Raw genomic sequence first — 24047 nt, forward strand, 5'->3', positions numbered from 1 at the left:
TTTGAGTCTGTTCTTTTTCAGTCATTCTGTTGGTGTGCTTGGAATCATTGTCCTGTTGCATGACCCAATTTTGGCCAAGCTTCAGCTGTTGGGCAGATGGCCACACATTTGACTATAGAATAGTTTTGTATAGAGAGGAGTTCATGGTCAGCTCAATGACTGCAAGGTTCCCAGGTCCCGTGGCTGCAAAACACGCCCAAATCATCACCCCTCCACCACTGTGCCTGACAGTTGGTATGAGGTGCTTGTGCTGATATGTGCTTGGTTTTTGCTAAATGTAGTGTTGTGCATTATGGCCAAACATCTCCACTTTGGTCTCATTCTGTCCAAAGGACGTTCTGTCCAGAAGCCTTGTGGTTTGTTCAGATGCAACTTTGCAAACCAAAGCTGTGCTGCCATGTTCTTTTTAGAGAGACGAGGCTTTCTCCTGGAAACCCTTCAAAACAAACTGTACTTGTTCAGTTTTTTTCTCATTGCACTGTCATGAACTTTAACATTTAACATGCTAACTGAGGCCTGTAGAGCCTGAGATGTAACTCCCCCCTCCCATTTCTCCAAGCATTGCACTGTCTGACCTTGGGGTGAAGTTGTTGGGACGTCCACTCCTGAGAAGATTGGCAACTGCCTTGAATGTTTCCCACTTCTGAATAATCTTTCTTACTGTAGAATGATAGACTTAAAATTGGTTGGAGGTGGCCTAGAACCCTTCCTAGTTTCATGGGCAGCAGCACTTGCTTCCCTAAGAGCATTGTGTGGTCTTTCCTCCTTGGCATTGTGTTAAAACACACCTGAACGCTCCTGACCAGCAAATTACGGAAACTTTGGCTTTAACAGAGCTGGGCACACTTGCTGATGATCAATTAAGCAAGGACATTTGATTAGCAGCCCCTGTCCGCTACTTAGCCTATTAATTCCTAAGGAAGAAGTAAGGGTGTACTTAGTTTTTTCAGACATGATTTCTCCATCTTGGCTTTATTTCTGTTAAATAAATAATGACATGGTATAATATGTCATATGTCGTTGTTCATCTGAGGTTGTATTTACCTAATTTTAAGACTTGCTAAGGAACAAATGATTGCTATATGTAAAACCACAGAATTCAAAGAGGGTGCACTTTCTTTTCCCCATGACTGTGTATCTCCAGCAAGATCTGATCATTCCCTTGATAGCATCAAAAGCAGAGAGTCAAATGTTAATGGAAACCGCTGGCTATGATAATGATGTTATATAATTTCCCCAAAATAACAACACCAGAATGAACAGTGTTAATTTTAACATTTAAGCAAACTAAACAAAGCTGAGACTTTGCCTCCTGTATTTGCACCCATATGCACCAAAGAGAATGGAGGAATATTATTTTTTAGCATTTCTGGGACCAACTTCAGTGACACCAATAAGACTTATCAGTGGCTTGACTGGAGCTGCATTAACCCCATTTTTAATTCAAACAGATCTATAAAGTAATGTCCAGAATACAACAAAACTGTTGTATTTTTGTACTGTAAACTGCCCTGTGACCCTCAAATGAAGGGTGGTATATAAATTTCAACAACAACCATGGTGTCAGTGTTTCTAAGGAGTAAGATCACAAGTATACCCTGAGACCTGCGGGTATAGGGTGGTATACAAACAACAACAACAACAACAGCAAGTATGAATAACAAACTAATTTTAGAGGGGTTTTTTATTGACACACTACAATCCTATATTCAACTACTCAGAAGTAATGGAAGTGAAAAGTCTTCACTATGGAACAATCAGTTCTGTTGGGTCTGTCTTCAGCTTCCCCCCGCTGCTGAATAATGTTAACAATGGTGCATTTTGACATATGCTCTTTAGAAAGATATTGGTTTATATTTCCCACAAAAGAAGCCATGTGGAAGCAAAAAGATAAATTAGTCTCAGCTACTTTGGTAAGCATCAATCTATTATGTCAACTACACCTTTTTTTAAAGGAAAGCAGCAATTGAAAAATTCAGCCAGGAACAGAAGAGTGGCAGAGTAGGCTTAACTCTTTCCCCTTCTGTTGCTTGTCCACACAAAATATCCCCACAGCTGTCTAGTTTTGTGCCTGAAGAGAATATGAGGTCCCCATATATTTTTTTCTGAAGGTGGGCAAAACAGGGGTAGGGCAGTATTTCTAGCAAACAAACTGCAGGAGGAAAAGTGGGGTAAGCAGTTGCTTCACCAGTAGTTCCTAGACTTTCAATCGCAGACCTATAAGACTGTTTCTCTTTATTCCTTTTTAAATGATGGAAAGTGTCCTGGAACTCAATGTCACATCTAGTTAAACCCACAGCAGATGATATGCATGGGCTGAGACATAGCTGAGGCTAAATTACTACTTAACAAGCTGAGAATAAAAAACGTAAGGCAAAAAAAATAAAATAAAAATAAAAATTCATAGATTGCTGGAGTATGTCAATAAATCCAATAAACGAATACTGATAAATTTATCAAGAAATATTTTGTCCCAAAGTAGTAGCCAACTAAACAGAGCAAAAGGACCAGAACTAAAATATGAATAACAATGATGACAACAAAAAATTCAATTAAAAGTGCAATGCAGTGACTCTTTAATGTCATGAAGTAATTTCCCAGTGAGTCCCAAACCATTTTAATAGTAGTGTCAGCTTGAAACTTAGCATAGGGAAGAAAATCCCAATGACTTCTCCTCTGCTGCAGTGGTTAAAATAGGATAACCACTAAATAATTGGAATTTGATGAACTGTACATGTGTCTTCCTGGAAGCTGATGCCTAAGGTGGGAACTCTTCTGATAAATGTTAGAATGAGCCTGCTCGAAATTCAACCATGGCCATTACTAACATGAGTGGAGATAATGAAAATAAACAGAAAACATTACACCTCTCCTGGATCCAATACTTATAAGAAACAGGATGGAAATCCATTGCCAGAAGTGGCTCATCCAGCATTAAATAAATTATTTGGATTGCCATGCCCAATGTGTCACAAAAACATGGATATGGCATGGTACTGCCAGCAAATTTGACACCTGAGAGCAAGGAAGAAAATTAGCTGTTTTGCAATTTTCATTGTTCAGCGTGTAAGAATCAACATTTTGCTGTTTTGCTTTTTTCTGATATGTCACCTTTTTCCACAATCATCAACCATTTTTGATGCCTCTAATCCACATTTCTCTCCCTAGTCAAGCAGAAAGGATACTCAACCTAACAAATGCTGCGGGTGCTCTGCCATGCACTCAACACAGTGGTAATTAACAGAGATAACTTCACCAGCCAGGAAGGTTATTTGAAATTCCTGTTACATACTTTTCCTATTAGCTGTTGAAGATAGGCCAATGAAGTTAACAACTTATTTGACTCTAAAGAAGACATGTGGAGGTCATTCAGCTTTTCTTTTCTATTCCCCCCCCCCCTGCAGTTTATAGCTATCATCATTTAACACTTGATGATGATGAAATACTAATGTGAAAAAATATGTATGCATATGCTTATAAAAGAAATGCCCTTTAGAACCAAGATATAGCACTGCAAAGGCAGAACAGGACTAGAGGAGTTTTTCTGAAACCAATAGGCAGTCCATCAAAAGAAGCAGACGCTAAGACAAATAATTATTGCATGATTACTATTTTTTTTTTAAAAAAAGAGTGACAGATATTTGTTATTTGAGCTAGTAATTCCTGCCTACTATTTAAGCCAAGTAATATGAGAGGGAAAAAATACTGGATGACTTACCCACACATGGGAGGGAGTAGCCAAGGTCAGGGTCATGGATAAACTGGCGATTGTTCAGCATAGTGACACAGTATAAATGAAAACAGTCCAGGCAAATGACATGGCGATGTATGCACTGGAATACCAACACGGGGCTCCTAAAAGGAAAGGGGGAAAGGATAAAGCAGTTTGTCATTATTATGCCATGCTATTCTTATGTAGCTTTGCTTCATGCTAGCAGTCTTCTATGCTTTATATGGAACATACAAAGACACAACATCTGCCTAGAGAGGACTTACATCCCAAGACCTCTCAGATCTGCTACATCAGCATGCTAGCACTGAGGATGAGGCTTACCAATGGCTGTACAGGATTATCGCGAGACGTGATGACACCGATTTTTAGGACTGTAATTAAATTAAGACAGACTGCACAGAGAGGAGAGGGGTGAATAATTTAATAGCAAGGACTGGAGGGTAGCGGGGGAGAAAGAACGCCAATATGTAATTCAGTCTCCATCAATAACATCCTACATGTTTCTGAGGATTGGAGAGGGGACATAAACCACAGAGTCATTGGTGATATTATGCCATAATTCCAAAAACAGTTTTGCGATGCATAATTCAACCTGAGCAGAATTACTGTATTGGCCAGAATATAAGCCGCACCTTTAAAATTCAAGGGGAACAAGAAAAAAAGACAATACCCAATCATAAGCTGCTCCCTTAAAATTCTGCAGGCACTCACACCCATTCTGTTTTACTGTATGTCTGTTTCAGCAGTGATATCGTAAAAGCCAATTTTTGTAAGGTCGCGGATTTAAGCCGCACTTTAACTTTTCACGGTCAGAATTTGGGGGGAAAGTGAGGCTTATATTCAGGCCAATACGGTATATGGAATTAAGACCATCCAAAGCTCTTTCTAGAGATTCATTATAATGATAATGAGCACATGTAAATGGGGGGGGGGGACATGCTGCCAAGATGCTATCCCCCCCCACCCCCCACAATCATTAGCCTTAGGATGAATGAATGGCTGCACAAGTGGAACTCAACAGTCTCATTCCAACCATACATCTAAAGCATGGCTTTCCTCCCTGGGGGAACAATAATGTATTAAGGATGCTGGAAATTGTAGCTCTGTTAGGGGGAAACTACAATTCCCAGGATTCTTTGCAGGAAGCCATCTACTTTAAAGCTATGATGTTGGCCTACATTGACATAATCCCTGCACTGGTACAACAGTGCAAGTTCACATCCATGGCAACACATTGTCTATTCTTCCACCCTTACAATATGGTGACCTAGCTTCAAGACTTCCCTGACCAAATAGCTTGCAGCAGGTTCTACCATCAACAGAACACAGGATAAGAGTCGTCTTTGTCACAAACCCCATAATGTTAGTGTGCTCCCACCCTTCACTAGGAAAGGCAATAAGAAACACAGCTACTTTTATTGATGGACACCAAGCACTGCATGCCACTGATTGCCTTGCTGGTCAAACATTCATGATCCATTATTCATTTCAGGATGAAAATAAAGGCCTGTGACAGCAAAACAAACAGCAGCTGCGGCAGAGTTGCAATGTAATGCCATGCTTTGGATCTGTCAGTATATGGTCTTAATGTGAACACCATGTCCCGTAATAACTGCAGCCCCAAATATAGGCACCAGAGATATTACTCCAGCAAGCAATTTGGGGGCCTGGCCATAGCATCACAAATGAAAAACACATTACATATCTTAAGGGGTCAGGAGAAACAGTTTCTCCTCAACCAGGCATTTGGCTGATTTATATTCTATGATTTTTTAAATGTGTTTGTGAGAGAAATTGGTTTGTTCTTGTTTCTGTTTCATTGTGTAATTTGTATTCTAGTTTTGTATTTATCTCTTGTGAACTGTCCTAGGATATTTGGGTGAAGGGATACATACATACACACACACACACACACACACACACACACACACCCCTACACACACACACACACACACACACACACACATATATATATATATATATATATATATATATATATATATATATATATATCAGTCTGTCATTCAACCAACCAACCAACCAACCAACCAACCGGGATATCCTCTCTCAGCTTATTCCCAATGGACACCTAGGCACAGATAGTGGCATTTGCAGCTTCTACTCATTAGGTTCCACTGTCTCCAGTCAGCCATCCAAGATGCACAGAGGCATGTATGGCCACCAATGGCATGCAGACCACAACTAAAACCTACAGCAACAGTAGTGACAAGCTGAAAAGCAGCTCTTCATGTGGAGCATTGCCATCTTTTTCCCCCTCCCAAGGCATTAGTACCTTGAATGCGACTTGGAAAAAGCTGCATCTGCTCTCTGCCTCCCCACCCCAACCCGGTATTTCATGCAGGTTTCAAAGGTATGGCTGGTCTCTTCATGCAAAGCTAATGTATGTGTTTCATCATTGTGTGTGCTTGTTTTCTCCTGCTCTGGAGGGTAGGACTCAAACCAATGGCTTCAAGTTAAAAGAGAGGAGAATCCACTAAACATAAGGAAAATATTTCTGACAGTAAGCTGTTCAACAGTGGAACCGTCTCCCTCAGGAGGTTGTGGACTCTCTTTCCTTGGAGGTTTTTAAGCAGAGGTTGGATGGCCATCTGTACTGGATGCTTCAGGTGAAATTCCTGAATTGCAAGGGGCTGGACTAGACGACCCTTGGAGCCCTTCCAAGACGAAGCTACACAATGGCACAATGGCACATGTCCTGCCATATAATGGAAAGTAGCAATCATTGTCATTAGGGATGACCTGCTCAAGTCTTTCGCTTCTTTTCAAGAATAAACTTATCAGCCACTCAATAAATTAAAACATCCAGGTATAATTTGGAAGTCACCATATGGGGTAATATCCGAATTACACTTAACTTGCAAGTCCCCCTTATTTCAGTGTGTGTCCTTTTGTCTTCAGTGAAGCGAAATATTCCGTGCATAATCTTCTTTCAAAATATCCTTAAAAAGCCTCATACACTGTAGATTTCAAGGTAGTGTGTTGGTACCATTAAAAATATAATCTCAGTGTTTTAAGGGATTTTCGCAGAATAAAGCAGCTTACAAACTGAATTAAATAAAACCTCCCCACTACTAATCCTTATTAGTTGACCACTTGCTGTTCTGATTTATATAAAAAAAGAGACAGGCAGCAGACAGAATACTCAGCAGATCTCAGAAACTGTACTTGATGTAGTCCCTGAAGAACCGAGGCTGCAATCCTGCTGCATTCACTTATGGGGAGCAGATGCCATTAAACTCAGTGGGGCTGACTTCCAAGCACACAGGTTGAGGACTGCATGAGAACAGCCACTATCATACCTGTGGGTTTTAATCAATCACAGGCGGCGCCTCATTATAACTCTGCCAACAGTTCAAATGCTTCTAGCTATGCCCTTAAACACACTTAGGCTGAAATCCTGTCTACTCAGAAGTAGGTCCTATTGAATTCAGTGGGGCTTACTTCAGTCCCAGGTAAGTGAGGTTAGGATTGCAGCCTCACTTCTTCTTTCTATCTAAAGTTGACTGAAAGTGGAGCAGATATACATGTATAGCCTAGTTTTGACACAGGGCCATCATCCCATCTTGTGGTTTTCTATGACAACAGACAATTATGTGCAAAGAAAAAAGAAGAAGAAAGCCCGTGAATTAAGGGTAGGCTGCGGACAGGGCCTTCCACCAAAATCATCACCACCTCCTGTACTCAATATTACATTTGCTTGTGTTAACAAGGCTTTTAAGAAAGAAACAGTTCACGTTTGCTTAATCTGCTTAGGAAATGGAATGAAGAGAGCCTTCTTCTCACAGGTAATATGTTGAGGCATTTGCAGCCCTCAGCTAGGAACGCAACTGGAAGAACTGCCTGACATAGAGGTACATACACTGCAGCTGTTGGTTGAACGCACTCAACAAACTCCCCATAAGGTTCCCATCTCACCAGCCCAACATGCAGAGCTGGGCACAGGAGAGGATGGACAATGCAGTGCTTCTTACCTAGCCAACAAAACATCTATTGGGTTGTTTTAGTAGCATTCTAACTCCCTGCAGAAACTATTCCTCAGTAGCAAGGGATAGTTCTTTTAAGCAGGTGAGCAAATAGACCCACCTGATTAAAACAGAAAGAGAGGGGCTGTAGTTCAGATGTGAAACATATTCTCTGCATGCAAAAGATCCAGATTCAAACCTCCGCCCCAAGAATCTCCAGGAAAGGGCAGGAAAAGACCTTATCAGAAACAGATGCTGGAGAGATGCTGCCAGTCAGTGCTGACAATACTGAGCTAGATGATGCAAGGGTGGCATAAAGAAGCTTCCTATGAAATACACACACTACCTCTGTTTTAGTTTTTTGAAAGCAAATTTGTATCATTTTCAGGGGAATCTGACACAGAACCTGAGACCCCTGACTGTCCATTACCCCTCCTACTAAAACTATTGTTGTACCTTGGCAAAGAAAAGGGGAGAGGTAAAACTCAATACCCGTGTTTTCTCCCCGTCCCTTTATATTATCAGTATGGACTTGATGGGAAATCAATGAAAAAGAAGTTGTGGTGGGAGGTATTATAATTCTGTACATCTTTCCTCCCCCAGCCCTGGCCCTCAACTGAGGAACAGCAAGCCATGGATAATACGCTGCTGCTACAGAATCCTGGCTAAACGGAGAAAGATATGAAGACTGATCTTGTTTAGATAAGAGCCCCACTGGGAAATAAATTGTTTGAGTATATCTCAAAATCTCGTGACAGGTGTTATTAATGTATTGAGAGACAGTCCAGTGGCTAGGAATGCAAGAAGCTTTTTAGCATATGGAATTACCTACAGACACAACAGAGGATTGCAAAGTTACATCTTTCACTGCCTGCTTATGAAAACCTTGAGTTAGCTTGCTCGCCTGTTAGTCCATTACCTTCAGTTTCGGTGAAGGGGTGGGGGTGGGGTGGGTGAGAGAGAGAGAGACCAAGCAATCTGAGGTTAAAGAGAATGTCACATTAAAAATCAGCAAGTTGACATCACTATTCTGAAATGCTTCAGAAGTAGCTAAAGCCTGCAGATATTTGTAAAGGAAAAAAAATGTGATTGAACCTGTGAAAATCCCTGGGGTTATTTGTAGGTGACGATTGGATTTTTCTCACCCCTCTATCAAATATCTTAACCAAATAATAATAAAAAAGAGGGATATGTCTATATGGTTGACTCTCAAGGATTACATTCAGTGAGGCAGAAATAGACATATAGAGTCTGTTGCTGTGGAATAAATAAATGTGCTGCTGCTCATCCTTCGCCCAAGAGGGCTATATTTATTATAAAATGCCCAAGAGTTTCCCATTAACGTATTTTTTATTGGTTTTAGCAATCTTCTCCTAGCTTCAAAAGCTTTCCATATAAGCACCATAAAATCGTTTTCAATTTTGGAGGATCTCTATACTCTTCCAAAACAATTTTATCTGTTAACATCCACAGGAGGTTAGTAAGCATTTTTCAAGATGAGACACATCACTGGAAATAAATCTGCAAATGAACAAATACACCTAAACTCCAGAAAATCAAGGACGCTATGTTCACACATATAACCCCAAAATCACATTTGTTAACCTCAAAATCACATTTATCACCACCAAATCGGATATATGATAAACATTCAACAGAGGATTCATTCTCTCATACTTGATAGAGAAGAAAGGCCGGTGTAGCAATAGTGAAAGTTAAAATTTTATTTCTACCTTAGCAATTTACATGATCATGGTAATTGTTTATATAGCCCGACTTCATTCTTTATCATTACTCAGTGATACCTGAAGGCAGCTTTCACCTAAACACCCAGTGCCTCCCCCCCCGCCCCCCCTTTGGACCAGGCCAGACACTATCTGTGCAAATTTACTGCCATTAAAGCAAGATTAGCTAGTGTGCCCTGCCAAATGGTGCTCCCAGCATTCCAGACCATAACAACATCTGAACACTACAGTTTTCTCATACTTGCACTAAAGAAATTACCTCTTAGCTCTCTGAATATTAAGGAAGTTTCCCTGAGATATTTCCCATAACCATGAGAGTTTAACCTATGATTTTAACAATTAGAAACATAATATAAAATATTATTTATATACTGCTTAATGCCCAGATAGCTTCTAAGCAGCTTACAAAACATGAAAACCAATTGCACAGTGCTAAGGACAGGATAATTAAAAAATACACCATAATTAAAATACACAATACAACAATTGCATGAAAAAATTAAAATATAATGTTCATTACTAAAATATACAATAAAAAAATCACAGCACAACAATTAAAACAGGAAACATGAGATCAAGGGGATGCCTTTGGTAAAGAGGTGCATCTTCAACAACCAGTAGAATGCCGCTACAAAGATGAATTTCCACATGTATTCTAAAGCAGTATAGTCTCATGAAGACTTCATCTTCTCTATTTATGAATGTCTAAATCAGTTTCATACAACACAGGAACCAAATGCTCAGTGAATTTCTCAAAATAGCAGCCACATTCCACACAGATGGGGTGTTTCAAAATCATAAGACTTAATGTCCCTGCCTTTTCCATTGCTATCTCACAGAGGAATCCTGAAAAGCTATTCTCCAAAATAATCCTATTTACTTCACTGGGATTACTTCAGGGTAAGCAAACCAAAGAACACAGCCTAAATCTGTAAAATTGCACATCTGACAAACTACACAACTGTGAGATGTTCTGCTAAAAATAGTATTCATTTTGTGAGTTTGGCCTCGTACCATCTGACACATCTTCATAAATGGGAGATGATGAACAGCTCAGAACAGCTGTAAGCTAACCTACATTTACTTACAGTGCTGTTTTTAAAAGGGGGGGGGGATACATTTTGTTTATGTACATCTGTTCAGAGGATACGGAACGAATTACCAGCTCACCATGCAAGTTATATCTGACCAACCTTTCCTTTTCACATGCCAGTGATAGGTCATAAAAGCGCATGGGACTCCAGCTACAAATATATGACAGAAATCATGACAATATACAAAAGAAGACTGGGCCCTGTAACTTTGTTGTATGCAAGAGAAAATTTCAGCATGACAGAACCTCCAAGTGTCCCTATTTTCTAGGGACGTCCCAGATTTAGAGAATCTGGTTTCTGATTTGATCCTCCAATGTTCCGCTTTTCCTTAGGAGGTCCCTATTTTCATTGGATAAATGTTGGAGGGTGTTAAAGATGTCTGGAAGCCTGCAGTGTGTAAAGCAGCATGGTGCAGAGATTGGAAGTGGGGAAGTGGTGGCCAAGGCCAGGGTTAAGCATGTCCACTACAAACTGTTCCCACTTATAGCTACTACTAACAATAGAAGAAGCATTCATCAGGGTTTTATTACATATGTTTGCATTCACTGTCTAGTTGAGCCCTTAGATTCCAAGGATTTTCACAGCAGCAGAAGTGTGTGGATGAAACTTTATCTTTTAACTGAAAGGCAAGGTGAATTATGTAACTGCTCTGTTCCTTGGAGAAGTTTTACCAAAGCAGATACTGGCACTTTGTCTTTTACAGACAAACTTTACACTTGGCTTCAATAGTTGCTTCCAGAGATCAGATAAGTTGCCAACCATCACCCACAGCACACCCCTTGTGGCCTATAAAAAGTTATAAAACTACTATTATCATTGTAGCTCCCATCTCGAGCCCTTCTAGATAAAATGTTTCTATGCCCCAAGATTTCTTCACATAACTAAAAGTGTTTTGAATGAAATACTTTTAAACTCTTCCATTACCTCTCTTCTATTTTCAGTAGAAATCAGCTTGATTCAGAACAGATACTTCACAAAGACATAAAGTTCCCATTCAAGCTACAGTGGAGAGTGGTAGTGGTGGAAAGACAGCATAAACATGCCATGGAGTGGGGAATGATCCAGATAATGTTAAGGACGCATGGATTTTCAATAGGACAGCACATAAGTCCACCCATTGAAATCAATTGGCTTTACTATGGTTGGATTACCCACATTATTGATAACATTATAGTTCAGTATTCTTCTAGAGCAGGGGTGGCTTAACTTTTTTCAACCTGGCAGCTGTTTTGATGGTCAGTCACCCACCCTGAGAGACACATGCTGATGGTGAACATGGCTAATGGTATGTGCACACAGAGAGACATCAGACATGTAGCATGCAAATGTATTTCCCACATGCAGACCACAAAATGCACACTCACCACTCCTGCAGGCACACATTTCTCTCCCCCCCCCCACATACACATAAGGATGTACACAGAGAACACTCTTAAAAGGTCATCGCCACCCTAGCAGACTATGTTTTTTAGCTCCCAGTCTCAATGCTGAGCACCAAAACATTATGATCAAGATGTGGGAGCTGGTGGGCTACTGTGAGCTAGATGCCCATCTTCAAAGAGCTCATAGGAGCAACATTGCAAGTGGGTCCGGTCCTTCCGTTTTTATCCTTACCACTCAAGTGAACTAGTTTAGCAACTGAGTGTGACTGCCCCCTGGCAATTCTGTGAGCTTCAGCACAGCATGAGAATGTGAATCCAGGTATCCCTAGCCTGGGAGGGCATAACCTTTCGCCCTCCAGATGGTGATGGATTACATCTCCTATCTTCTCCATGGCCCTGCGATGGGGAGAGAGAAACTGCAGAAAATGTAAGAAGTACTTATTAATGGCACTTTTTATGTCATTTCCTCTTGAGAGTTCTCTTCTCTCTCTTTTAATTCAGCTGGCTGTGGTTACCATGTGAACTTAAAAATGAGCAGTCACATCATAGGCCAGCAATGAAATAAACTCTTGTAAGAAACAGGTAATGCTCATTTGGAGAGATGTGCCAATTTACACTGTGGTTAATTGAAAACCACAAAAGAGGCATACTTCCAGAGCCAGAATAAAGGTATGAGACTTCAGTCCTGCACACATAATAGAGTAGCTCTGTTCAGAAGTTACACTCAAGCGCAAGAGCAATGTGTGAGTGTGGCTGTGCCAGGTAGCCCTCTCCTCCTAGCATCATGTATGTTCCCTAGCACTGACCCCTGGCATGTGCACATGCAGCATGAACATTTGCAGCGAGGGAATCCAGGGGTGGGGCTGGTCAATGTGCATGAAAAGAACCAGTGTCTGCTAGTGATAGATGGGAAGACATATCCCTTCTTCCTTCAGGTGAAAGCTGGCTCTGGTTCTATCCAATAGAACAGACTGAGAGTGATGCAATATTCTTGTCATCCAACCAAAATTAAGTACTTGGAAGTTAGACTGGTTTCAAAGCGAGAGAGTTAAGTACTTGCTTATGGCTGGAATTCTAAAACAAACTTGCTAAAGCACAAGCCTTATTGAATGCAATGGGACTTATGACAAAGCTGCATAGGATTGCACTGCATGTTTACTACTGAAATCAATGGGACCTACAAGGGCTTAATTGTTTTTTGATTGTGCCCCCAGGTTATTTCAACCTGAGGATAGGAGCTTAAAATGCTGCAAACCTTTTAAAATGTTAATTAATTGTTAAATGTTAATTCATTCATTTTAAAATGGAAATAAAGGGACATTTCTTTGATCTCAAAATAAAAAAATATTTGGTTCTTGGCATTTACATTTGTTTTAAAATCTCTGGAGCATGAGGTGCAACAACAGTTCATTAAGCTTAATTATATTTACATTGGTAGGTGATGCTAAATGAAATGCATATTCCTTACCAGTTTGATTTGCTATAAAACATGGTTTATAATTATCACCTTTGAAACAAAAATGGAACGCAAATAAATTTGACCTTATTATTTCTAAAGCTATTTCCTGAAGGATAGGAACCAATTTCGCTTTCTTAAATAAATCAGTAGACTTAATATTTTTATTTTAAAACTTAGATGACATTTAGTCATTACTTTTGGAAGAAAACTGTCCCTTGAAAAACCGAAATTTATCTTTTGAAAGGCAGAGAAAAGTATGCTGTATTTCAAACTCTACCCTTTTAAGAACATAAGAGTTAAGCTGGGGCATCCTCTCTTTTTATCTTATTTTTACTGAAAACGATCAAAGGTTTTGGGAACACTGGAGAAATGCTGAGCTTCTATCCCCTTTTGCCTCCAGTTCCACAATGTAGCCTTGAACTTTTGCTCCCATATGTCCCTACACATGCATTAGGAAGAGGAGACATTCCCAGCTCTATGTGGAGATGCCAGGGATTAAGCTTGGGGTCTCTGAACATAAAGCAGATGCTCTGCCACTTAGCTATGGTCCTTCCACAAATGAACACAAGACTACTTCACATCTAGTTATGTTTGAAAGACATTTTTTGTTGTTGTTAAAAGAAAGAAGTGGTCATGGGGGAACTGATAAACCAACTAATAGAAGTTTTTTTCCAATAAGAGTTGTCAGCCTTATAAAACCTTTAAAGAAATTTTGTTTCAGTGCCTGACAGAAAATCTCACTTTATTTATACAGCCTGATCCTGCCCATCCCACTTTGGCTAATGTGCCGATGTGGCAGCTAAATCCATCACTGCCAAGTGAAACAATGTCGTCCTCTAGTGTACTTCACTTCCTACTGAACTGAGAAAAAGAAAACAACCTCTTGCTAAAAGGGACTTAAAAACCCAGGAAGAAAATGTTTAATGCTCAGAACTGCCACAATGAAAGGACCTGAGGAGTCCATGTAGGAAAGGCAGTTGTGGCCCAGGCCCATTTCCACTCCCACCCCATGCTTGCTAAGCAGGGATGCAGCTAAGGAACCCAGTTGACCAACTTCTAAACTTATGCTTGGGAATTTACATCTCTTTTCAGTTCTGTGAGGTGCTGGCTCTTAACGCTGATTTTGACTCCTAGAAACTTGAAATATCTTTCTAGCCTCAACTATAAGGGTGGGGTATAAATAATAATAATAATAATAATAATAATAATAATAATAATAATAATAATAATTATTATTATTATTATTATTATTATTATTATTTGCATGGCACTTACAAGGTGCATCATAACTAGGGTATAATCTACAGCACAGCGGTGTCCTGTTGCACTGGTGTTGGGATGGAAGCCATCTCTTCGAGCTCACAGTGTCCCATCTATAGTCCATACACTTTAATTAGGTATATCACACGACAATGATTATGTCCTTGCTTCCCATGGTAATCGATAGTACAGTGGTACCTCGGGTTACAGACGTTTCAGGTTACAGACTCCACTAACCCAGAAATAGTACTTCGGGTTAAGAACTTTGCTTCAGGATGAGAACAGAAATTGCATGGCGGTGGCGCAGTGGCAGCGGGAGGCCCCATTAGCTAAAGTGGTACCTCAGGTTAAGAACAGTTTCAGGTTAAGAACAGACCTCTAGAACAAATTAAGTTCTTAACCCGAGGTACTACTGTACAGTTCTGCTGCCGCCTATTTTGGTTTTCTCTCCCCAAAGAAAACCTGTAAGAAGGAAGCAGATTGTCTCCCTTTTTCAAAAAGTAGCTAGGTCTATTAAAACTTGTGAGAAGTCAATGACATTTCCTCTGTCTCTTATTATCAAGCAACAGTAGCCTTCAAACATCTTAAATCACCAAACCACAAGCAATTGTTTGAGCACTGAAGCAGCACAGGTTTTAGAAACAGCACCAAGATGGGGTTCCAGCGCTCTTAAGGAAAGGACCTTGTCTCTGTGAGCTAGCCTCACTATAGATGGCCATGGAATGAGGGGTGAGGCTTAGCAGATTAGAAGCAAAACTGTTAGTATTCAGGACACATCACCAAGTACACATGACATGTCAGCTGTTTACACCCCCTCCAATTCTGCCTCACATATTACTTTTAAAGACAAACATGAAGTGACAGAAGTGTAGAAATATCTGTATCCCACACTCTGGGAACACAGCAGTTTAAAAAAAGAACACCTCTACCCAGACTTGTCAGCTGACAGTTTGCTTGCTGATGTGTTTCTTTTAAAGACATTTTCTGAGATGCCCCAATTTTAATAACTTCAGACAAGCAATAAAAGAAATATTTTCTGTAAAGCAGAATGGTAAACTCTAAAATTTAAGAATCACAAATGCTTCATTTTATGTACTCTTTCAAGCCTCCTGGGTCCCTAACTTCTTGAACAAAAGTATTGTTACAAAAGTTGGGTGCCACCCCACTCTCAGCCGAGCAATCTCAGGGGGTTCCAGGCACTCACCCAGGGTCTGTGTTCCTTTGGGGAATTGAGACACAGCGGAGACTGTTATAGCTTTAAGAAATATGGTTTATTCACCTATTTACCTCTTCAGTCTGCATGGAGGGAGTCCAGATCTTACAGCATGGTCATTTCAAGAGGGGCTTGCCCCCCACAGCAGTGCAGCCATGGAGTTCAAGGCATCTCTCCCAGCCCTACCCAAAATGGATCACAGTCTTTTTTCTTCCTGTCACCTCACACCCAGTTACCCTGGGTACCTTCCAAACCCCCAGTCTTTGTTCACACATCAGGGCAAAGGGGGAAGGTCAGTTGTCTTGCACTGCCAATGGCTCTCAATGGCCATGTATTGTTTCTTAATGGCCCTACCTTAATGTTTCTTAATGGCCCTACCTCGTTGTTTTTTTCCATGGGTTAGCTCAGGAATTCCTCTGCAGCTTGTGTTTCTCCCTTCACATCCCAAATAATCAATATCCTACCATTTATTAATTTCTAGGGTTTAGGGGGGTCCCTCCAATTGAGAACAGGATTTTAACAACCCTCCATTCTACAGGGCATCACAAAAACAGGGGGGAATAGTGACATCTACTATTTGAAGGGGGGCATTTGTGTCTCTCTTAAAAAAGTGATTGGAAAGCTCTTTACAAATACAAAACACTCTAAAATGGAAGAAATAAAACATGGTTTCTCTCCATATGTATATATCTGCAATTGGCAGTGAAATACTTCAACAAGCAATTCTACCATAATTGGGGCACAACGTCATATGTGCTGAATGTAGCTTCAATTGACTTTCCTTTCCAGCTGGGGGGGGGGGATCAGCTTTGCTGTGCCCCTGGCCATGCTATTCTACACAATCTCTACTGCTTACAATAAGTCTCCAGTTCTTTGTGTTGCCTTGCATTAGGGAATGTTCTTACAAAGACAGAACTCAAATTTGTTGGCAAGACAAGACCATCAAAAAAGAATCACTGGAAGGGTGTCTGAACTATTTTAGTCATTTCAGTGTGGGGAAATGTACATACTTATTTATTGTTTGTGGGCTTAAAAAGAGTACTTAAAAGAGTGTCTAAAATACAAACTATATTACAGTACTAGGGAATCACAGAAAGATAGATAGATAAAAACAAGCTAAAAAAGCTTGAAGGCTGCTGTTAAGATATCTATTTAAAGTAAATCAAAATCAAAACTAGGAATGGAGGAGAAATCAGTTGTAAAGGGATTTATACACACAGAATTTAAGTGCCCACTTTTGTCAAAATTGCTTGGGTGCTGCCTTTAAAAATAAAGATTGCAAAATTGTATGAAAACACGCATACACATATACACACACATACTACATATGAAAGAGTCAAGCCCCTTGTAGTACTGCAGCACAACTCTGTAAGTATTAATACATAAATCTTTCTAAACAGTTGTATGCATTGTTGTATGTTTCCGTTTATGTGATAGTTTTTTTAGGGAACCTGGAATATAAATGCTTATAGCAATGGTTTTCACCCAGTGTGCCGTGGCACCCTGGGGTGCCTTGAATGATAGTCAGGGGTGCAGCGGGCAACACTGGCCCCTGTTCCTCTTTCCTTCCCTCCCTTCCTCTGATGTCCTCTCACATCTATGCCTCCCAAAGGCTTGCACAGCTGTTTGTTGCAGCAGCCCTGGCTACAAGCTCCTCAGGTAAGTGATGCTTCTGGGGCTGGCCAGAGAGTGCTTCCCAGGCCCCTGTGGGGCAATGTGAGGAGGCACCTCTCTTTGGGGCTTGAGGGGTGCAGCTCAGAGACCAGGGGTGGCAGCTGCGGCTGCCCAGAGGACTCCTAAGGAAAGGGGAGAGGAGATGAGGCTGAGGGAATACTCCATAAGGGAGGGTGTTCAAAAAGGGGCTGCCAGCTTAGCAGGTAAGAGGTGACATAACTGGACTCGAGTCCCACAGGGGTGCCACAAAAAGAATGTACTTCGTCAAAGGAGCTGTGGACCCAAAAAGGTTGAAAACCTCTGACTTATAGTATTATATGTATAATACTGCATGCAATAAATGAAAATAGTTCATAGTTTTAGAGGAACTTTTGGAAAAAAAACTTGTTTCTTATCAAGTTAAGAATTAGAAAACATCTGTGCAGAAAAGTTTGACACTGAGATTTTCAGAAAATCCCACCCCTAGTCAAAAACAATAGTTACAGCACTACAGCATAGACACCAGTACCTGAGCTTTTGTATTAACTTGAGGGACATATATATTCCCATGGCATGGAGTGAAATCAAACATAACTTTACCATAATAAGCAAGCAGTTGTGCAAGCTGCTGTGAAAGACTTAATTACTATCAAATATGACATGCATTCCGACTTTTGCAGCCCCACCTACAACCTGTGAAATAGCATTCTTCATTAAAATTCTCAGAGTATAGGAGAAAGTTTTTAAATAGTCAAAGTATGGGGGGGCATGTTTAGTAAAGGTGGAACTAAAAAATCTTTTCCTATCAATTTCTTACTTGCTGTTTTTGTTGTTGTTGTAGCTATTTATTTATTTTCACAGAAATTTTCACAGAAATTTGAAGCAGCTGAAAGCAGCTGGTGGTGATGGCCAAATAGCCTTCCATTTTGCCCAGTAATGCATCTGTTGGAACAATGTTGATCAGCCTGATCTGCTATCCTTCCCCCCAGCAATGCATCTGGAATGATGCTAAATAATGACATATCATCATTCCAGCTGACACACTGTAGAAAGAAAGAGAAACCTAGTCACCTGCAGGTGTTTTTTTTCCAGCCAGGAAGTTTTCTGCAACATAAAAGGTGTGGACAGGAACGGAAGAAAAAGGATCTAGGCCATCCAAGGGTTGGGGAATTTTCTGTATCTCTCCCCCACAGCACCCACATTAGTTAAAAAAAATGTCCTGTTTTGTGGCTGTTTTTTGTTTTTTCCATCTCTGTATTCCCACCAAATATGAATAACTTTTACCATTTATTCAGTTCCATGTTCCTCACCAGAAACAGATAGGTAAGGCCACTATTAGTGTGCACATTTCTAGTAACTTTACTGTGGAATGGGACCTTTCCAATAGCAAAGACTTCTGGCCACTGATATGACCCACAGTCTTAGTTCTGCCTACCTAATTTTAGTTTACAAAATCACAACAAGTTCACAATATGAAGTGTTCAAATGAGCTGTTTAAAGTGTCAGCCTGAAGCACTGATCTATGACATCAGTAGGTGACATTCTGTTGCATGGGTAGAACCCAACTGGTGCTTTTGCACTCACAAAAGGGCTTTTGATCCAGTGGAGGCATCTAGTAACGGTAGAGGATAGGGACAGTAGTACCATGTGTTATGGGGCAGAACCGTGAAGCTGTCCTCCCAACATCAGTATCACTGTTGACTGAGGTGGGCCAGAAGCAACATCAACATTGGGACCATGCAGCTGCACCAGCAGGAGCACTGCTGCCAGTCTGACACTCCCATTACTGCACCTGCTTGGCACCAAGCTTGCTGCTGCTCCACCCCATGCCTGTTTGGATAGGCAGCAGCAATTCCAGTGTCAGGAGATCAGCTCTATGGTTCCATCCTACTATATGTGCTGCTAGTGGAGAGGAGGCAACTTCTGCCAATTACTCCTTCCACTCTACTCTGTGGGTGGGGGGTTGTCCTTCAACTCTCTGGAGATTACTTTTGGAAAGTGCTTTGAATTGGGAAGGAGAAACCAACAGAAGCTGTGATAGATTTCTCCACACCTAAAGCAATGCATTGATTAATGTCAGAGTTTGCAAACCTGCATGGAACTAGTCTGCTTAAATCCCCGGAGAGAAAGTAATACTATAGCTGAGTACAACCCACTTGCGTAAACCTGGTCTGCTGAATGGGACCATAGTTCTTCCTTCACAGTTAATACTGTATGTTTGCTTCTGAGAGGCACTAAATGGAATCTCAGCCAAGGCTCCCCCCACAAAAAACCCCCAGCTGCCTAGACCTTGAAAGCATTTCCCTTCATGTTTACTCTAGTTATTTATACAGACAACTTTTATAGTAAAAGGTCACTCACGTTACGAGTCATAGATATTTCAAAGGCAGAAAGCTTATCTGTGGTTGTTAGAACTGGCAGGCCTTTTCTTTAGCAAGAAGAAAACACCTTCAGTTATGTCAACAGGGTGAGCATGAACAAGTGCAATTAAACAAATAAATCCTCCGCTTCGCTTTAATTTTAATGATGAAATTATTAAACTTTCAGGTGTTAGCTGATATGTAAAGGTGATTAGAAATCACACAATTTTTTAGCAATATGGTAACAATTTCATACAGAACAACCAATGCATCATGTTATGCCGTGTAGCAGTTCTGAGAAAATTTTAATCTAAAGGATATAGAGGCTTACCCAGGGGGTGGGGATTGTGAGGGGGTCAGGGGGGAATAATATATTTCTGAGGATTGAAGAATCAGTGCTTTGAATATGGAAACCCAGGCTCTTTTTTGATTGTTTACACACAGGGTCATGCAACCAACAATAATTTTAGCAAACAGAAAGCGACAGAATCCTTTCCTTCCCATGAGGGCAAAAAGGCTTGCGGGGCTCCTTTGTGCCCTTGTTTAATCTGTGACACTGCAATTAGAATTTGTCACTGTAGGAGCTACATCTGATGTTACAGCCTGAAGCACAGCTGAACCAAAATAAACAATCTGCTCCATTCTGCTTAGACTAATACGACAGTGATGTAGACTCGAGAGCAGCAGAAACTGCCAAACAGGCTGCTGCACTACTCTTTTACACACACATACACACAGGTAGTGAATACTACACACACATACACACAGGTAGCATACTACTAATGTTCACATGAGAATTAAAATCATCCCTGTTTGTTTTTTTAAAAAACTATACAGTCTGCGACCTACAAACCTTGGACAGCTCCCATGTGCCAGTCCCTGGGGGAACCTTCCTGGATTTTTATATTCAATCTTAGAGTGTTACACTAGAGCAGTGATTCCCCGTTGGTGGTCTGAGGATTCCAGGGGGTCCATGTAACCCACCCAGGGGGGTCCGTGGCACTATTCACATAACAAAAGCTACTATAGCAATATGAATTTTTTTAAAAGTAGGGTCCATGGCTTGAGTTTCGTAAAACTGGGGGTCTGCAGTACTTACCGTAACTAACTGGGAACCACTGCACTAGAGTGACAAAGGGACAGAGCAGTTCACCGATTGTCCCAGTTTAATGCAATTTCCTTTCCCAAGAAACCCTCCAGTTTTTAGGAACTCTTTTTATGTAGAAAAGCACTAAGTGACCTGAGCTGATCATGTGATTGTTAAAGTTCTGTTTTATTGCTGAGGAATATTTGCATTGTTTTTCTGCTGCTTTTTGCACTGCTATTTGATTGGAAGTCACCTTGTTTTTCTATTAAGGAGATGCAGAAGAACAGAAAATAAACCAACAAATACTTTGTTTTTCCTTCCATAGCATTAGTGTCTGTTCCCACCAAAGGTTCCAGGGCTTTTGGTGAAAGCTATGGAGGGCATGTGCAAAGTGCCTTTCCTGACCACTAAGTAATGACTTGCTTCAACACAGATCAGACAGACATGCCTTCTATGTCAGAGAGCGTGATCCTATCAGGCCTGAGCTTCAGATGTTTAGATTTAGAAATGAAGGTTGGAAACAAACAATGGGAACACGAGGACAGCATGGAAGCCAGTTTCTTTATGCTTCACAAAACCTGTGTAAACACTCACTGATCAAGGCTGCAATCCTAAACAGATGTGCCAGAACTTATGCCATGCTGAACTCAGGCAGGGGTTAGTCTCCTTGTATTTCTGCAAACCTCTGGTTTACCCCAAGTGTGTGTGTGTGTGTGTGTTGCCATTTGGCTGCATAAGAATTGGCACTCCCCTATGGGCATTGCTAGTCGAAGGTATTATGACTGACCACTGAAGAGGTAACTTCCAAATTCTCTAAGCTGTATATTATTTAAGTTTTCATAATTATCTACAAGTGACCTCAATCCCCACCTGCAAACTTATCAGCTGTTAGAAAGCATGGTGTTCTTCTATAGGAAGGCGCCACCTGTTCTCATGTGACACTGCCCCCCCCAAACCAAATCAAGTACATCAGGATAACCAGTGTTCGAAACATATCTCAAAAACAGCTAATCTCAATTTGCATTTGTTTTCCTGCGCTCTCTCTCGCTCTCTCTCTTTACCCTTAGGCTGCCACGCTTTTCTGCTTCTATCATTCTGACAGCCAGAAGCTAGAGGTTTTACTTTTGTCCCCTGCGCTTCATAGTGAATGTATATCAGACACAAAGCAAGCAGGACAGAGCTCTGAACTGTCAGTTTGACTATGTCATGGGAACAGAGCAGGAGAGAGGCAGCCCATATGAATCTCAACTTGATGGGTTTTATTAGAATAGCCTTTTCCCCTCTCCCTTGTGTCATTATAACAAAGGTGTCAGCTTTGGAATGTCCTCAATTCCAGTGTCAAGCAGGGAGCTGCTTCTCACATCACTTTGAAAAAGACCTGTAAGGTCAGAACTGCAACATTCACAATTCCTTTGGAAAGAATATGAAACAAGAGGCAGGGCGGCCAAGCTGCCCCCCCCCCCAGTTATTGTTGGACTATGACTCCCATCATCCCTGACCATTGGCCATATTGACTGAGGCTGATGGGAACTGAAGCCCAACAACATATAGAAGGCTATATATTGGCTACTCCAATGAGAAACACTCTGGAAGTATCTTTTAGGGCTGTGGTTAATTTCAAGCATTGCTGTTTCTCACAGAGATCGTTTATCAGCATCCTATCAGGTCACCTCCTCCCCCAAGCTGACTCTTAACGTGTTAGAACACAAAATATTACAACAACAAATCATTATGTAAAACACAAGACCTCTAGATATAAAATAGCAGCACTAGCAGTCTCAGCAAACTAGAACACACTTGGGAACATTCAAATGTTTACTAGATTATTTTTTTAAGTGTTCAGGTAGATACAACTGGCTCCTTTTCTGCTGGTTATTTAGGAGGTGAGAATTTCAAAGTGATGAGATCACTACAAGCATGGTTAAACTTTGTAGCAGACACAAATAATGTACGCAGTAACATATGGATGGCAATGCAAGTGTCCTCTCACAGTATTCAAGATATGTGTCAGCAAGCATCCACATGTTCCAATTTCCTCAAAAAGATGTTCAGAACACCATGCAAACCTTCTTTGGGGACAAGTATTGTGTGAAGGCTGTGCCTCTTCAAGGTGGCTGTGCGCATTCCCTATATCATATACTTAAAACAGAGCATTGGGGCTGAAAGGCCAAGGGAAAGTTGTTGCTTCCACTTTCACTGCAGCATTGTTACCTGACAACCCTAAGTGGGCAGCAAAGGTGAAAAGTGAGGGCTGGGTCTGACTTTCACATATAGGCACATCTGTGCTTGAGTTTCTAGTAATCTTACTGTGTTTTACAAATCCAAAATGAACAGGGTTTCTAGTCCCTTAAGAATGAGCAAACTACACCTGTGGAACTTCCATCAGACAGAGTTGTTAAAGAAACAAGAACTCTATATCAATTTTGAAATAAAGCATCTCACCATAGCCAGAAGCCTTTCAGTGTTTTTGGATACTATTTCTCCCATTAGTACAATGGTATTCCCAAGCACTGAAGTTGACAGAAACATTAAATTCTACCTCTAGATGGGGCTAATGTCCAAAAGACATTGTCCTGTTTTATTTTTTTATAAGAAAAATGCAATTCACCAAGGAACCTGAAATCAAACATCATGGGTTTGTGAAATATTTTAACCTCGCTATACTTTTAATGCATATTACCTCTGCTCCTCATAGTTGACAGAGCATGAAGTTAATGTCAGATAATTCAATTATTCCCTGTTCTCTTTCTTTCCTCAACATTCGGCCCAAACATTTAAAGGATGCTGCTGAAGTTAACTGAAGAACATGTCTAAAAAACAACGATCAGAAAACAGCAGTGATTTGTATTTCATGAAGTGATCAGCAGATAAATCAGAAAATAGCCAGGAAGAAGAATATTAAGAAAAAACTGGGAATAATGGGGATTGGAATTTATTATATGTGCTTATAAAGAGAGATTTCTATTTTAAAAAACTATTATTAAGCATATTGTATACTTACCTTCATAGAGAAGAGATTTTTTTGAGTTTCTGTGGGATGTTTATATTTACATTTATATTTATATTTTTGGGGTATAT

General features: G+C 40.6%; 1 protein-coding gene across 4 annotated transcripts in view; it reads right to left on the reverse strand.

Annotated features, from left to right (window-relative positions):
- The window catches only part of PRKN (parkin RBR E3 ubiquitin protein ligase), a 589279-nt gene that overhangs the window by 204610 nt on the left and 360622 nt on the right, over positions 1-24047 (reverse strand). For all 4 annotated transcript variants that reach the window (XM_053382342.1, XM_053382339.1, XM_053382341.1 and 1 more), the window contains one exon: positions 3719-3855. In XM_053382342.1, coding sequence (XP_053238317.1) covers positions 3719-3855 — 137 coding nt within the window. The remainder of the gene's footprint in view (positions 1-3718; positions 3856-24047) is intronic.

This window comes from Podarcis raffonei, chromosome 3, assembly GCF_027172205.1.
Source record: "Podarcis raffonei isolate rPodRaf1 chromosome 3, rPodRaf1.pri, whole genome shotgun sequence".
NCBI classification, from domain to species: Eukaryota; Metazoa; Chordata; class Lepidosauria; order Squamata; family Lacertidae; genus Podarcis; species Podarcis raffonei.